At 39.1% G+C, this 16,876-nt stretch overlaps 1 protein-coding gene across 1 annotated transcript; it reads left to right on the top strand.

The window, feature by feature from the left end:
• Positions 1–6,868: 6,868 nt before the first annotated feature.
• On the top strand, positions 6,869–12,182 carry SMG8 (SMG8 nonsense mediated mRNA decay factor). Its single transcript, XM_047833186.1, has 4 exons — positions 6,869–8,662; positions 9,416–9,561; positions 10,558–11,430; positions 11,852–12,182. Exons 1-4 carry the CDS (start codon positions 6,892–6,894, stop codon positions 12,047–12,049), a joined length of 2,988 nt encoding a protein of 995 aa, XP_047689142.1. The 5' UTR covers positions 6,869–6,891; the 3' UTR covers positions 12,050–12,182.
• The last annotated feature ends 4,694 nt before the right edge of the window (positions 12,183–16,876 follow it).

Genomic DNA, 16,876 nt, shown 5'->3' with positions numbered 1-16,876 from the left:
TTCATGAGTTCGAGCCCTGCATCGGGCTCTGTGCTGACAGCTCGGAACCTGGAGCCTGCTTCGAATTCTGTGTCTCCCACTCTCTCTGCCCCTCCCCAGCTCATCCTCTGTCTCTCTCTCCCTCTCTCTCTCTCTTGCTCTCAAAAATAAACAAACATTAAAAAAATTTTTAAATAAATAAATATAAATATGTCCTGTTAAACAATGAATTGTTTATTTTAACATAAGGAAGTCCCAGATATTTCATGGGAGATATTTCTACTACAAAAAGTATTCACTGTTTATCTGAAATTCAGATTTAACTGGGCATTCTATATTTTATCTGGTAACCCTGCAAAGTTGCCAGGTATTTCTGGGAGCCCCTAGCTTGTCAGACATGTCTACTTAGCATTGGACACAACTGTAGCTTCAGCCAGGATCCCCATAATTAATGTGTTAAGTATCACAGAGAAAGGGGAACTTTCATTAGGGTAAGTTCTTGTGACTGAAGGTGAGGATTAGCTTTGATGATGATAACCTCCCCTGCAGCTCCAAGAATAATGGTAGCAGCTGCTCATGGATAGGAAACAAGGGGTTTTAGATCGTCCCTGAACTTTGTAGCCTGACAGGGAGCAGCTGCATAGATGATACCCTTGAAATATATCCTGGTTAGCATAGGCTAAAAAAGATATGTTAGTTATTCCTCAGAAATGCCTATATTTCCACAGATAAAGATTGCTTTCAGATGCCAAATAGAGTGTTGTGTCACCAGACTAGAAAGCCAATCTGAGGGTGATGTTTTATTCTTATGAGACCCATGTTTATGTTTATAACACATTTATAAATGAAAATGAAGCAGGTAATAAAGTTAAGACACATACCTGCTTCTAGTTAGAAAATAAATCTGCTAGCTACATTTATATTATATAAGAATAAAGGGAATGATCACTGAGAATAAAACATTTGAGTATTTGTAACAAGTATTTTATGGGGCATTTATAATGCCTATATTGATAAACCAGCATGTACTGTCTCAATTTAATTGAAATGACTTGATGGGGCACCTGGGTGGCTCAGTCTGTGAGGATCCAACTCTTGATTTCAGCTCAGGTCATGATCCCTGGGTCAGGGGATCACACCCCCTGTCAAGCTTGGCACTGAGCATGGAGCCTGCTTAAGATTCTCTCTCTGTCCCTCTGCCCCTCTCCCCAGCTTATGCTCTCTCCCTCTCTCAAATTAAAAAAATTTTTTTGATGATTTGATTATTCTTGTGGAATAAAGGGTCATAAAAAAATGCTATAGAAATCCTATATAATAAACATTTGTAAAGCTGCTGTTGCCATTGTACCAGTATTAAAATGTGCTCTACCTTGTATCTTTTACTAATTTTTATGACAGGTTTTATTTTGTATCCATATGAGAATCCTATAAATGCTATGGTTTCATTAAACTGTTGCTAATTATACACTTTCAATGCTTATTTTCAGCTGAATAACAACGAGACAATATAAACACCAAGGTACATCTGATTATGTTTTTAAATAAAGAGCAATAAGAAACCTTTGGTTTTTCTCTGTTTAATGGTTTTTACTAGACATATAACACAGAAAAATGCATAAAACATCAATACATAAATTAACAAATCATAATGCAAATGCTCATATAACCACCAAGAAAGGTACATTATAAATGTCTGTAGAAACCCTGCTTGTCTCCCTCCCCCTAACATAATCCCTCTCTTCAAGAAGAAACTACTGGTATGCTTGTTATAAATATTTCCATGGGGCATCTGCGTGGTTTAGTCGGTTAAGTATCCAACTCCTGGTTTTGGCTCAGGTCATTATCTCACAGTTTTGTGAGTTGGATCCTGCTTTTGATTCTCTGTCTCCCTCTCTCTCTACCCCTGCCCCACTCACACTGTCTCTGTCTCTCTCAAAATAAATAAACTTAAAAAAATAATAAAATTAAGAATAATATTTCCTTGTTTTTACCCTCTAAGTATACATCCCTAAATGCTATGGTTTATTTTCCTTGTTTTTGAACTATATAAATAGAATCATACACTATATATTTTGTTTCTGCCTTCTTTCAATCAATATATTTTTTTAATTTTTTTCTTTAACATTTATTTATTGTTGAGAGACAGAGTGCGAGCAGGGGAGGGGCAGAGAGAGAGGGAGACACAATGCGAAGCAGGCTCCAGGCTCTGAGCTGTCAGCACAGAACCCGACACAGGGCTCGAACCCACAAACTGTGAGATCATGACCTAAGCCGAAGTCAGACTCTCAACAGACTGAGCCACCCAGGTGCCCCTAATCAACATTTATTTTTAAGATTCAACCATGTTACTGTGTAATGCAATAGATCACTTATTTTTGTTGTGTAAATATAGTTATTCATCCTATTGTTAGTGGACATTTGGATTGTTTGTAGTTTCTGGCTACTATAAATCATGCATGCCATTATGAATATTCTTGAACATGTACACATGCGCAAGAATTACTCTAGTGTGTATACCTAAGAGTGGAACTGCTAGATTTTAAAACATGCCTAGGGGCATCTGGGTGGCTCAGTGGGTTAAGCTTCTGACTTTGGCTCAGGGCATGATATGGTTAGTGAGTCAGAGCCCCATGTTGGGCTCTCTGCTGTCAGCACACAGCCCACTTTGGATCCTGTGTCCTCCTCTCTTTGCCGCTGCTTGCACTCTGTCTCTCAAAAATTAATAAACATTAAAATAAAGTAAAATAAAATTAAATAAACATGCCTATTTTCCAGAACGTGTCAAATTGGTTCCCAGGTGGTTGTACCAATCAATTCATGGTCCCTTCAGCAAAGTAGGAGAGTTCTTGTTGCTCCCGTTTTCTTCAAGGGACTCTTTTTTTTTTTTTAAGTTTATTTATTTATTTTGAGAGAGAGAGAGAGCAAGCACAAGAAGGAGAGAGAAAGAATCCCAAGCGGGCATCGAGTGTGGAGCCCAATGCGGGGTTTGAACCCGATTTGAAGTCAGACGCTTAACCTACTGAGCCACCCAGGTGCCCCAAGGGACTCTTAAATAATTGACTTTTCAAAATTTTGTTTACGTGGGAAATCTGTACAATGTTTACAGTTAATATATACTATTTTTCCTGGATTTATAAGTCAAAGAATTGTTGAGATGATTTTAAATCAACAAAATCACATACTAAACATAGCATATAATCTACATGGTGAGGATCACAATATAATTTATGTTGATAAACGTGGACTTTCTCATTTTACTTGGCTTTTCAAAGAGAGGTAGGATCTGGACGTGTAGAAGTAGGGAAGGGAATAAGTAAAAGGCAAATAAGCAAGCAAAATATTTTTAAGTTTATTTACTTTGAGAGGGGGTGGGAGAGCAAGCAGGAGCAGGGCAGAGAGAGGGAGACAGAATCCCAAGAAGGCTCTGCACAGAGCCCAACTTAGCACTTAAACTCACTAACCCTGAGACTATGACCTGAGCAGAAATCAAGAGTCAGACACTTAACTGGCTGAGCCACTCAGGCGTCACTAAATGTATTGTTAAAAATTCTTTTTGTCGGAGCTCCTGGGTGGCTCAGTGGGCTAAGCGTTGGGCTCTTGGTTTTGGCTCACATCATAATCTCACAGTCTGTGAGTCTGAGCCGCACATTGGGCTCTGCACTGACAGTGCGGAACCTGTTTGAGACTCTCTCTCTCTCTCTCTCTCTCTCTCTCTCTCTCTCTCTGCCCTTCCCCTGCTCTCTCACATGCTCTCTCTCAAAAATCGATAAACATTACAAAAATTTAATTTAAAAAATTTTTGTAATGTTTATCGATTTTTGAGAGAGATGGAGACAAATGAGAGTGGGGAAGGGGCAGAGAGAGAGGGAGACACAGAATCTAAAGCAGGCTCCAGGCTCTGAGCTGTCAGCACAGAGCCCGGTGTGGGGCTTGAACTCACAGAGCTGTGAGATCATGACCTGAGCCAAAGTCGGACGCTCAACCGACTGAGCCACCCAGGTGCCCCTAAAAATTTAATTTTGTAATGTTTATTTATTTTTGATAGAGAAGAGGGGAGATGGCAGAGAGAGAGAGAGGGAGACACAGAATTTGAAGTAGGCTCCAGGCTCTGAGCTGTCTACACATAGCCCAATGCAGGGCTTGAACTCACAAACCATGAGATCATGACCTGAGCTGAAGCTGAATGCTTAATCGACTGAGCCACCCAGGTGCCCCTAAAAAATTAAAAAAAAAAAAAACAACATTAAAAAACCCACTCCTACTCCTTTCTGAATTCTTGTTAGTAAATAAAAGTTGGTTGAGAAGCCTAATATAGCTTAATTTATTAAAACACCATCACCATGACTTAGGGTTCCATCTTTCCTTTGAGAATTAAATGAGATAATTCTTTCCCCCACCCAAATTTTATTTAGATATAATTAACATATAGCATTGTATTAGTTTAAGACATACAACATCATGATTTGATATATGCATATATTGCAAAATTATTTCCACAGTAAATTTAGTTACATCCATCACCTCATATAGTTACAATTTTTTGTGATGAGAACTTTTTTTTTTTTAAGTAAATTCTACCCAAATACGGGGCTCAAACTAAACATCCTGAAATCAAGAGTCTCAAGCTTTACTGTCTGAGCCAGCCAGGTGCCCTTTTTAAGATGTATTCTCTTAGCAACTTTCAAATATACAATACAGTATTGTTAAGTATAGTCACTATGCTGTACATTGCATCCCCAGACCTTACTTACCTTAATACTGGAAGTATATACCTTTTGACCACCTTCACCAATATCTGCACCCCCCACCCTGGCCCAGCAACCACCAGTCTGTTCTCCATTTATTTTTTTTTTTAATTCATGTTCTTCCTCCTTTTTAGGTCTATTTATTTATCTTGTTTTTTTTTAATGTTTATTTATTTTTGAGAGAGAGAGAGAGAGAGAGAGAGAGAGAGCGAGCAGGAGGGGGGTGGGGGACAGAGGATCTGAAGAGGGCTCTGCACTGACAGCCATGAGCCCAATGTGGAGCTTGAACTGATGAACCATGAGATCATGACCTGAGCCAAATTTGGATGTTCAACCAACTGAGCCACCCAGGAACCCCAAGTCTATGTATTTATTTTGAGAGACAGAGACAGAGAGAGAGAGCACGTGAGCAGGGGGAGGGTAGAGAGAGAGGAAGAGAAAGAGAATCCCAATCAGGCTCCATGCTGTCAGTGCAGAACCCAACAGGGGGGCTCAGACCCATGAGCTGTGAGATCATGACTTGAGTCAAAATCAAGAGTTGGACACTTAAGCAACTACTGAGCCACCCAGGTGCCCCTGTTCTCCATTTCTATGACCTAGGTTCTTTTAGATTCCATATATAAGTAAGATCATACCTAAATGAGACAATTCTTGATAAGGATTTAACACAGAGCCATACACAAAGTAAATGATCTGTGCTTATTATTATTTTGTCATTATTTGACATCACAAGTAAGAACTCATTAAAAACAAATTATCCAATTCCATTTCTATATCTTAAAGCTAAGAGTATTTAAAAAAAAATGAATCTAACCATTCAAACCTCCAATCAACTAAATCAAATATTGAGTTAAGGCTTTCCACATTTTTTTTCAAGGAAGCATTGTTCAATATTACAAGTTGACAAAAGTGTTCATTGTAGAAAATTAGAAAATCGATAAAAATAAAAGATGAAAAGTACAGCATAGGAAGTATAGTGAATAATATTGTAGGGGTGCCTGGCTGGCTCAGTTAGTGAAGGATGTGACCTGATCTCGGGGTTGTGGGTTTGAGTCCCATGTTGGGTGTAGAGATTACTTAAAAAAATAATATTGTAATAACTATGGTGACAGAAGGTAACTATAATTATCACAGTGAACATTTCATAATATATTTTGAATCACTCTGTTGTAATGTAATGTCAACTCTACTTCAATAAAAAAAATTAATTTTAAAAAATAAAGAGGGAGGCACCTGGCTAGCTCAGCTAGTAGAGTGTGCAACTCTTGATCTCAGAATTGTGAGTTCAAGCCTCATATTGGGTGTGGAGATTACTTAAAAATAAAAAATCTTTAAAAGAAAATACAAAGGATATCTACCCAAAACCTGCACATAGATGTTTGTAGCAGCTTTATTAATATTTTCCAAAACTTGGAAGCAATTAAGATGTATTCTAGTATGCAAATGGATAAATAAACCGTGGTACATCTAGGTAACAGAATATTATTCAACACTAAAGAGAAATGAGCTATCAAAGCATGAAAAGACATGGAGGAAACTTAAATGCATATTACTAAGTGAAAGAAGCCAATCTGAAAAGGTTATATACTGTATTATTCCAACTATATGACACTGCAGAAAAGGCCAAACTATGGAGACAGGAAAAATATCAGTGGTTGCTAGGGGTTGGCAGAATGAATAGTTGGCACACAGAGGATTTTTAGGGCAGTGAAACTATTCGTTAGCATTTAGTTGAAATGCATGCTCTGATTCGGTAGGTCTGGATTGGAGCCTGAGATTCTGCATTTCTAACTCCCCCTTCGTCCTGAAGACTACGCCTTCTATATCAAGATTTTAGAGCTTAAACTGAACCATTTTTCCATTTTTGCAAGTCACTTGACAAGCTTCTTTTGCAGTGTTTTTGTACTCCTTGAAATGCAAACCAGCTGTTTCCACTTTTTTTTTTTTTTAATCTCTCAATTCCCACAGTCCCCGGTTGAGGAAAATCTTAAACCGTGGTAGAGGAGTAGGGAAAACCGCAAAAACCAGGAGAGGATGAGCGAGGTGCGGAACCTAAAAATGAGAGGAAAGCAGGAACTGAAGAAGCGGAGGAGGGATTTTAAAGTTGGACGAAAGCCGGTTAGGTTTTCAGGGCGGACCGGAAAGAGTCCAAAGAAGTCTCTGCACCATGGCGGGTCCTGTCAGCTTGCGAGAGCTTCTAATGGGCGCTTCATCCTGGACCGGCTCTGAAAGTCCCGAGGGGTCCCCTACAGAGGGCGGAGGGAGCGTGGCTGGTGGACCCGAGCCTCCTTGGCGAGAGGATGAGATCTGCGTGGTAGGAATCTTCGGCAAGACGGCTCTGCGACTGAATTCCGAGAAGTTCTCACTTGTGAATACGGTTTGCGACCGACAGGTCTTTCCCCTCTTTCGCCACCAAGATCCTGGGGACTCAGGGCCTGGAATCAGGACCGAGGCTGGCGCCGTCGGGGAGGCTGGTGGAGCCGGAGACACTGGGGCTGGGGCTGGGGCTGGGGCGGGGGATTCAGTTCGGGGAGGTGTAGCTACCGCTGAAGGGAACCGAACTGAGCCAGGCTCCCAGGATTACAGTCTTCTGCAGGCCTATTACAATCAAGAAAGCAAAGTTCTTTATCTTCTTCTCACTTCCATCTGTGACAATTCCCAGCTTCTGCGGGCTTGTCGTGCCCTTCAGAGTGGGGAAGCAGGAGGTGGCCTCTCTTTACCTCATGCAGAAGCGCACGAGTTCTGGAAGCACCAAGAGAAGCTGCAGTGTCTCAGTCTCCTTTACCTTTTCTCCGTTTGTCACATCCTGCTTCTGGTCCATCCCACTTGCTCTTTTGACATCACGTATGATCGAGTATTCAGAGCCCTTGATGGACTGAGACAGAAGGTACTGCCCCTCCTCAAAACAGCCATTAAGGATTGTCCGGTTGGCAAAGACTGGAAACTAAACTGCCGACCTTGCCCTCCTAGACTCCTTTTCCTCTTTCAACTCAATGGAGCCCTCAAAGTGGAACCCCCTCGGAGCCAAGACCCAACTCATCCAGACAAGCCCAAGAAACATTCTCCCAAAAGGAGACTGCAGCATGCCCTGGAGGACCAGATCTATAGAATCTTTAGGAAGAGTCGAGTCTTAACTAATCAGAGTATCAATTGCCTCTTTACTGTGCCTGCCAACCAGGCTTTTGTGTACATAGTTCCCGGAAGCCAAGAGGAGGACCCAGTAGGCATGTTGCTGGACCAACTTAGGAGTCATTGTACTGTGAAGGACCCAGAATCTTTGCTGGTGCCTGCACCCCTTTCTGGGCCCAGGCGATACCAGGTGATGAGGCAGCATAGCCGACAGCAGCTTTCTTTTCACATTGACAGCAGCAGTTCCAGTTCTTCAGGGCAGCTAGTGGATTTCACTCTTCGGGAGTTTCTATGGCAGCATGTGGAGTTAGTCCTAAGCAAGAAAGGTTTTGATGACAGTGTGGGCAGGAACCCACAGCCTTCCCATTTTGAACTTCCCACTTATCAGAAGTGGATCTCAGCAGCTTCAAAACTGTATGAAGTAGCTATAGATGGGAAAGAGGAGGACCTGGGATCTCCTACTGGGGAGCTAACATCTAAGATTTTAAGCAGTATTAAAGTCTTGGAAGGGTTTTTGGATATTGACACCAAATTCTCAGAAAACCGGTGCCAAAAAGCTTTACCCATGGCCCATAGTGCCTATCAGTCAAACTTGCCTCATAACTACACAATGACTGTCCATAAGAATCAGCTTGCCCAGGCTCTTCGAGTATACAGTCAACATGCTAGGGGTCCAGCCTTTCACAAGTATGCCATGCAGTTACATGAGGACTGCTACAAGTTTTGGAGCAATGGCCATCAGCTCTGTGAGGAAAGGAGTTTAACTGATCAACACTGTGTACATAAGTTTCACTCATTACCTAAATCAGGTAGCTAAAATTTTCTCAGCATTTTGAAATCAAAACTGAGCTGTGTTTTTATTCTTTTTTTTTAAAGATTATTATTATTATTTTATTTATTTTTGTAAGTAATCTCTATGCCTAATGTGGGGCTCAAACACACAACCCCAAGATGAAGAGTCGCATACTCTATTGACTGAGCCAGCCAGGTGCCATTTATTCTTGTTTTAAGGGAGGCTTTTCACTATGTATTGATAATTATAAAAAGCCCCACAGAAATTTAGTTGAATCAAATTTAAGTTTTCTCTCCTGTTGTAGAAAGAAAATAACAACTATGACTACTAATTATTTTCTTGTATTTAAAGGATGATCCATAGGGGATTATTAAATTAGAATTATTAAAGAGTATAAAGTTTCAGAAATTTCATATTAACATTTTTATTTTGGAGTTTTTATTGAACTAAAATGAATTCATTGAAAATGTAAGGTCACCATGATGATGATAAAATGTACTTAGAACCCCTAAACATCTTAAAAAAAAAAAAGAAACCCTAAACATCTAAAACTTTAGATTGAAAATGTGTATCATTTTAAGAATTTTCAGTGCTTCTTCTGTTATGTGTATATCCTCAAGGTTTTGTGTTTTTGGTGTTTGTTTGTTTTTATAATCTCATTTCCAAAGTACTGTTTGGAGAAATTTTGGGGTTAGATGCAATAGAATATAAAATAACTTTGACTCTGCATTGTGTGTGTGAAATTAACAGTAAGTGTTACGTTTTCCAGGAGAAAAACCAGAGGCTGATAGAAATCCTCCTGTGCTGTATCACAACAGCCGAGCTCGATCTACTGGTGCCTGTAACTGTGGAAGGAAACAAGCACCTCGAGATGATCCCTTTGATATCAAGGCAGCTAACTATGACTTTTATCAGGTAGACTCTGATTTTTTCATCTTCCTCCCTTTTCTTTCTTTCTTTCTTTCTTTCTTTCTTTCTTCCTTTCTTTTTTTTTCTTTTTAACTACCATCTAAGTACAAGTACATATTTTCAGAAGCAAAATATTTAGAAAAGTAGGGGCACCTGGGAGGCTCTCTCAGTTAAGCATCTGGCTCTTGATTTCAGCTCAGGTCATGATCCCATGGTTTATGAGATCAAGCCCCGCAACAGGGTCTACGCTGACAGAGTTGAGCCTGCTTAGGATCCTCTCTCTCCTCTCTCTCTGCCTCTCCCCCACTCACACTCGCTCTCTCCCTCTCAAAATAAATAAATAAACATTTTTAAAAATTTTAATTAAAAAAAGTTTTTTAAGTTTATTTATTTTGAGGGAGAGAGCATGAGTGGGGGGAGAAGCAGAGAGAGGGGCGAGAAAGAATCCCAAGCAGGTTCCGTGCTTTCAGCACAGAGCCCAATGCGGCTGTTCGATCTCACCAACTGTGGGATCATGACCTGAGCCAAAACCAAGAGTCAGATGCTTAACTGACTGAGCAACCCAGGCTCCTCAAATAAATAAACATTTTTATTTTAATGTTAGAAAAAAATCTAGAAAAGTAAATGTGACTTGAGTGTGATATATAGACAAGGGAAAGTTCTTTATATGAACTTATTTGCTTACCCATTAACTTTTTTTTTTAATGTTTATTTATTTTTGAGAGAGACAGGGACAGCATGAGCAGGGGAAGGGCAGAGAGAGAGGAAGACATAGAATCTGAAGCAGGCTCCAGGCTCTGAGCCATCAGCACAGATCCTGACGCAGGGCTCAGGCTCACAAATGGTGAGATTGTGACCTGAGCCGAAGCCAGACGCTTAACCGACTGAGCCACCTAGGCACCCCTTACCCATTAATTGTTAATCTTGCTTTTTAGAGTGAAGAATCTGTTATTTTAAATGAAAAGGTCACAGAGTTGTTTTGTTTTGTTTCTTCCTCCATAGCTTCTGGAAGAAAAATGTTGTGGAAAATTGGATCATATCAATTTCCCAGTATTTGAACCAAGTACTCCAGATCCTGCTCCTGCCAAAAATGAATCTTCTCCTGCCCCTCCAGATGCAGATGCTGATAAACTTAAAGAAAAAGAACCTCAAACCCAAGGAGAGAGCACAAGCCTGAGTTTAGCTTTGAGTTTAGGCCAGTCCACAGATAGTTTAGGTACCTATCCAGCTGATCCACAAGCAGGAGGAGATAATCCAGAAGTTCATGGTCAAGGAGAAGTAAAAACTGAGAAGAGACCAAACTTGGTTGATAGACAGGCATCCACAGTTGAGTATCTCCCAGGCATGTTACATTCAAATTGCCCTAAAGGTCTACTACCCAAATTCTCCAGCTGGTCATTGGTTAAATTAGGCCCTGCTAAGTCTTATAACTTTCATACAGGTTTAGACCAACAAGGCTTCATTCCAGGAACAAACTATCTTATGCCTTGGGACATTGTCATCAGGACTAGAGCTGAAGATGAAGGAGACTTAGACACAAATTCTTGGCCTGCTCCAAATAAAGCTATTCCTGGAAAGAGAAGTGCAGTAGTAATGGGAAGAGGAAGACGGAGAGATGACATAGCTCGAGCATTTGTGGGCTTTGAATATGAAGACTCTAGAGGTCGGAGGTTTATGTGTTCAGGACCTGACAAAGTAATGAAAGTAATGGGAAGTGGGCCAAAGGAGTCCGCTTTAAAAGCCCTGAATAGTGATATGCCCTTATATATTCTGTCATCATCTCAGGGTAGAGGGCTAAAACCACATTATGCTCAACTTATGAGGCTTTTTGTTGTAGTTCCTGATGCTCCTTTGCAGATAATACTAATGCCCCAGGTAAGAAATATGACTCTTTTCTGTTTTCAGACAAAAAATGCTGATGCTTGTTTTGATTGTTTTTTAAAAAGTGCAGGATAATATCTAATATTTCATTAAATAGGTCTTAATCTTAATTACCTTTTATACCTAATCTAGTTCTTGAAAAATAAATTGCGGGTGTATTTCTCAGTTCACACCATCAATTCACATTGTTTAGATCAAAGGCAGAACTTAAAAATCTGTAGGAAAAAAAAAGAAAAATCTGTAGAAAAATAGGATAATATTTGAGACTCAATAATGTAATTTTGGATATGATTAGTTTGCCTATTACCTGCTTAATCTTATATGCTCTTTGAACTTACTGTTTGTTTAGGCACTTATCTTTCAGGTATTTCTTAATGAAAAATGCAAAAATAAGTATATTGCCTTTACTTTTCAGGTTCAACCAGGCCCACCACCATGTCCAGTATTCTACCCAGAAAAACAAGAAATCACTCTTCCACCAGATGGCCTCTGGGTTTTGAGATTTCCTTATGCATATGTGACTGAGAGAGGACCTTGTTTCCCTCCTAAGGAAAACGTGCAGTTAATGAGTTACAAGGTGCTCCGTGGAGTTCTTAAAGCAGTAACACAATAAGTGTTTTATAGCCAGTTCCATCTTTTTTTTTTAATTAAAAAAATATTTTTTTTCTAATGTTTATTTATTTTTGAAGGAGAGACAGACAGTGTGGGGAGGGGAGGGCAGAGAGAGAGGGAGACACAGAATCTGAAGCAGGCTCCAGGCTCTGAGTCAATACAGAGCCTGACGTGGGCCTTGAACCCAACCCGTGAGATCATGACCTGAGCCGAAGTCGATGCTCAACTGACTAAGCCACGCAGGTGCCCCTATAGCTGGTTCCATTTTAAGGCTGATGTTTGATTTTGCTGTGTATGGGTTTGGTTTTTTTTTCATTTTGTTTCTTTGTTTTTGTTTTGGTACGTGTATGCTGTGTTTCCTTAAATACAGAATGTGCTTTGGTTACAGGAGTTCAGTATTGATACAATAGTTCCACTCTTTCATGATGTTATTGATATTTATTGTAAATGGGCCTGTACCTTCTTAATAAACATTGGTTCTTGCAGGAAAGGACATAAATATCTGGTTGATACCTTTGGGGTTTTTTTTTGTTTCTGTTTCACTGTCCATAATAAAACATGTTTCTATCATAACTGAATGTTGCCTAATCATGTTGAACCAAAATTTTGTTTTGGTTAAAAAATGATGTTTTAGCTGGGATTTTCCTTAAGATGCTGCTTCTGAAATTATTTTCAAAACAAGATGATCCAGTAGGTTATCTGGCAAAAGTATGAGGATTAATTGCAAAAAAAGCCCTATTGTTTGGCTCACAATTCTAGTACCTGAGTCAAATTGTTTTGTTTTTGCCATTTTATTCCTGGACTGATGCGATAGCATATTTTAAAGGAATGCTATCTGAAATAATACTTTTTTTTAAGGCTTTATTATTTTTTTAAGTTTATTTATTTATTTTGAGAGAGCAAGAGTGAGAGCAAAAGAAAGAGAGGAGGAGAGAGAGAGAATCCCAAACAGACTCTATGCTGCCAGCTTGGAGCCTGATATGGGGCTTGAACCCACAAAACATCAGATCATGATGTGAGCTGAAACCAAGAGTTGGCTGCTTAACCAACTGAGCTACTCAGGTGCACTAAGGCCTTTTTTCTTTTTTTTTTAAGTAATCTCTACACACAGCCTGGGGCTTGAACTCACAACCCCGAGATCAGAATTGCTTACTCTACCAACTGAGCCAGGTGCCCCTGAAGTAAAACTTTTTAATCCAAAATATTAATACACACTTTACCCTTTAAAAAGTTACCCAGGGGAGCGCCTGGGTGGCTCAGTCGGTTGGGCGGCCGACTTTGGCTCAGGTCATGATCTCTCAGCCCGTGAGTTCGAGCCCCGTGTCGGGCTCTGTGCTGACAGCTCAGAGCCTGGAGCCTGTTTTGGATTCTGTGTCTCCCTCTCTCTGACCCTCCGCCGTTCATGCTCTGTCTCTGTCTCAAAAATAAACGTTAAAAAAAAAATAAAAAGTTACCCTGTAAGAATTTCTGTATGTGAAACAACCACTAAATGATAGAGAGTCTATCAATCTATGGTTAACTTTCACCAGCATCAACATGATGCTAATTTATCACCAATTAAATAAATACACGGAATAAGTGAACACACCAAAATTGTAGTGTAATTGATTATATTTTCCTGGAAACATTGATTTTGAAATACTGGGTAAAAAGAACTGGAGATTTTAGTCTCAATATGTATGAAATACAGCATTTGCTTAATACATCTTGCTACCAACGTAAAGCAGTTTAGATTTTGATGTTAGGGGAGAAAATGTAATAGCCAATTTAGAACTGTGACTATATTTTTATGCCAATTTTATTATAGTTCAATTAAGAGAAGGAGTCTGTGAGGGTGGCCCAGTCAGTTAAGCATCTGACTTTGACTCAGGCCATGATTTTGTGGTCTGTGCTGACAGCTCAGAGACTGAAGTCAGCTTCAGATTCTGTGTCTCTCTCTCTGCCCCTCCTCCTCTCACGCTCTTCTCTCAAAAAAATAACATTAAAAAAACTTTTTTTAAAGGAGAATGTGAGCCAATATGAAAATTAACCTACATTTTTCTTGCATCCCATCTTTATTTTTCATCCTTTTAATTTATAATTCCTTGTATATCAGTTTTAACAATCACAATTGCTTTTGTATTAAGCATGGTTCTTGGTTGGTTTTATTAAATAGGCTACTGCATTTGGAAATATAACTAGATTGCTTTGTAGGACCTGTATTAATAATGGTTTTGTTTTTTTAGTAGCATCTAAGACTTGAATAACAAGTTGTATAAACTGGTAGATTAAAGAAACCGTAACAAATTAGTTTGTAAGAAAAATTAGGTGTCAAAAGAGCAAACTCGTGCCTTTTCCTTCCTTTGTTTCTTTGATGTCATTCTATATGGAAAAACTTTATATTCCTGCTTAAATTAGTGATTTTCCTTAATGTTTTTTGATTGCAGAAGCCACCCTAATTTGAACTTCTGAAACAAACTTTGTATGCTATTTCTATTTATAGCCTGCTTAAAAAACAGTTGCAGAACTTCTGCATGTTTGTTTTTATCCATAAATTGGCTCATAGAGTGTTGCATTAGAGAAATGTGGACTATGCAGTTTGTATCGCTTACTGCTTTTCTCATTACTGATACAAACCTTAGTCAGCAAACTTCAAAAATGATGATTTTATTAAAGAAATTATGTTTATTCTGTAGCAGCTCTTGCATTGTCCTTTGCTTAGCAGATGTTTCTTTTTTTATGGAAATATAAGCAGATGATTCAAATTTTTTGATTTAAAAAGTTTTTTTTTAATGTTTATTTTTGAGAGAGAGAGAGAAAGAAAGCTCGAGTGGGGGAGGGGCAGAAGAAAGGGAGACAGAATCTGAAGCAGGCTCGAGGCTCTGAGCTCTCAGCACAGAGCCTGACACAAGTGTCAGGGGGGCTTGAACTCACAGATGGCAAGATCATGACCTGAGCTGGAGTCAGATACTTAAACAACTGAGCTACCCAGTTGCCCTGAAATTGATTTTTGAAAAAATGTTTTAATGTTTATTTTTGAGAGAGAGACACACACAACGAATCTGAAGCAGGCTCCAGGCTCCTAGCTGTCAGCACAGAGCCTGCCGTGGGGCTGGAACCCACAAACCAGAGATCATGACCTGAGCCAAAGTCCCACGCTTAACCAGCTGAACCACCCAGGTACCCCTAAATTGTTTCGTCTTTGTTTTTGGTTTTTTTTTTTTTAAAGAATCACTAGGTCAGGAGGGACTTCACAGGATATCCTGTGATGTGTCTATGAAAAGTTGCATAGAATTTTAGGAAGTAAATTATATTTTATTCAAGGAGTGCTTATTATTTAAAGAACTAATATGATAAATCTTTCTGTCATGTGTATTATGTTATTCTGATTTTTTAAAATGGCTTCACATGTTGGATTAAAGTTAGGTTCCTCTGTACTACTTAAACAGGAAATCTGTATCTTAGTTGAAAAGCAAACAAGTTCCAAGAAAAAGTAAAACAAAGAAATTAGAAAAGTGGGACTAGGAAAGCCTGATTTACAAGAATAAAATAGCTACTCTTTATTGAATGGCACACAATAATAGCTATTTATGAATATCCACTTGTTAGGATATTACTACATGTTTTGTCTACATTGCCTCTAATCCTCAAAATATTGCAAGATAAATATTACCCCTATTTTATAGACCAAGAAATTGAAGGTTGAAGTGGTTAAATAATTTGTTCAAGGTCACATACCTAGGGAGTAGCAAAGTCAGAATTTAAATTGAGAACTCTAATTTTAAAGCTGTGCTCTTCCTTTTCAAAAAAATATAAGAATGAAAACTGCCAATTCCTCCAACTGAATATATGACTCTGGTCTTAAGACATATGAATGGATGAGTTTTTAATGTCAGAAAAACATTTGGCATGATACCACCAAAGCTTCGTAGTTTCTTTTAAGACTATGAATCTTGATTCTGTCTAAAACTGAACTGAATCTTTAAAATTTTTTAATGTTTATTTATTTTTGAGAGAAAGAGACAGAGTGTGAGCAGGGGAGGAGCAGAGAGAGAGACACACAGAATCCGAAGCAGGCTCCAGGCTCTGAGCTGTCAGCACAGAGCCCGATGCGGGGCTCGAACCCATGGACCACGAGATCATGACCTGAGCTGAAGTTGGACACTTAACCAACTGAGCCACCTAGGCATCCCCTGAGTCTTTATATTATACCATCTTTTGTTCCAGATTTTCTCCTGTATAAAATAGTACTATAGTAAATTGAAGCAAAAAAAAAAGAAAAAGAAAAAATCTACCACTTAAGAAACCTGGACAATTTACTTAATTCTTAAGTATTGTTTTCTCTAAAATGAAAAAGATAATTATTATTTATCACAATGGATATTTGTGAGGAGTAATAGAGGGGCACATACATAAATTTTTTAAAATGTTTATTTATTTTTGAGAGAGAGAGAGAGAGAGACAGACAGAGTGTGAGTGGGGGAGGGGCAGAGAAAGAAGGAGACACAGATCCAAAGCAGGCTCCAGGCTCCCAGCAGTCTGCACAGAGCCTGAACAGGGGGCTCAAACCCATAAGCAGTGAGATCATGACCTGAACTGAAGTCTGACGCTCAACTGACTGAGCCACCCAGGTGCTCTGGCACATAAATATCGTTGATAATAACTATAATTTATCTTGAATTTACTTTTTAAAGGTATACCATAATTCTAATAGTTTTGGAGATGGTGAATAAATTTTGGTTAGTTTTAGTCCTACCTTTTATAATCAGGTAAACAGTGCCTAGTGCCTGCAAAACACTGCAGTAAGCACCATGATGTATAGCAGTTTTGTAGACTTGATTTGTACCTT

This window comes from Prionailurus viverrinus, chromosome E1, assembly GCF_022837055.1.
Source record: "Prionailurus viverrinus isolate Anna chromosome E1, UM_Priviv_1.0, whole genome shotgun sequence".
Taxonomy (NCBI): Eukaryota; Metazoa; Chordata; class Mammalia; order Carnivora; family Felidae; genus Prionailurus; species Prionailurus viverrinus.
Note: the sequence above shows the minus strand (reverse complement) of the source record. Positions and strands in the feature narration are given on the sequence as shown.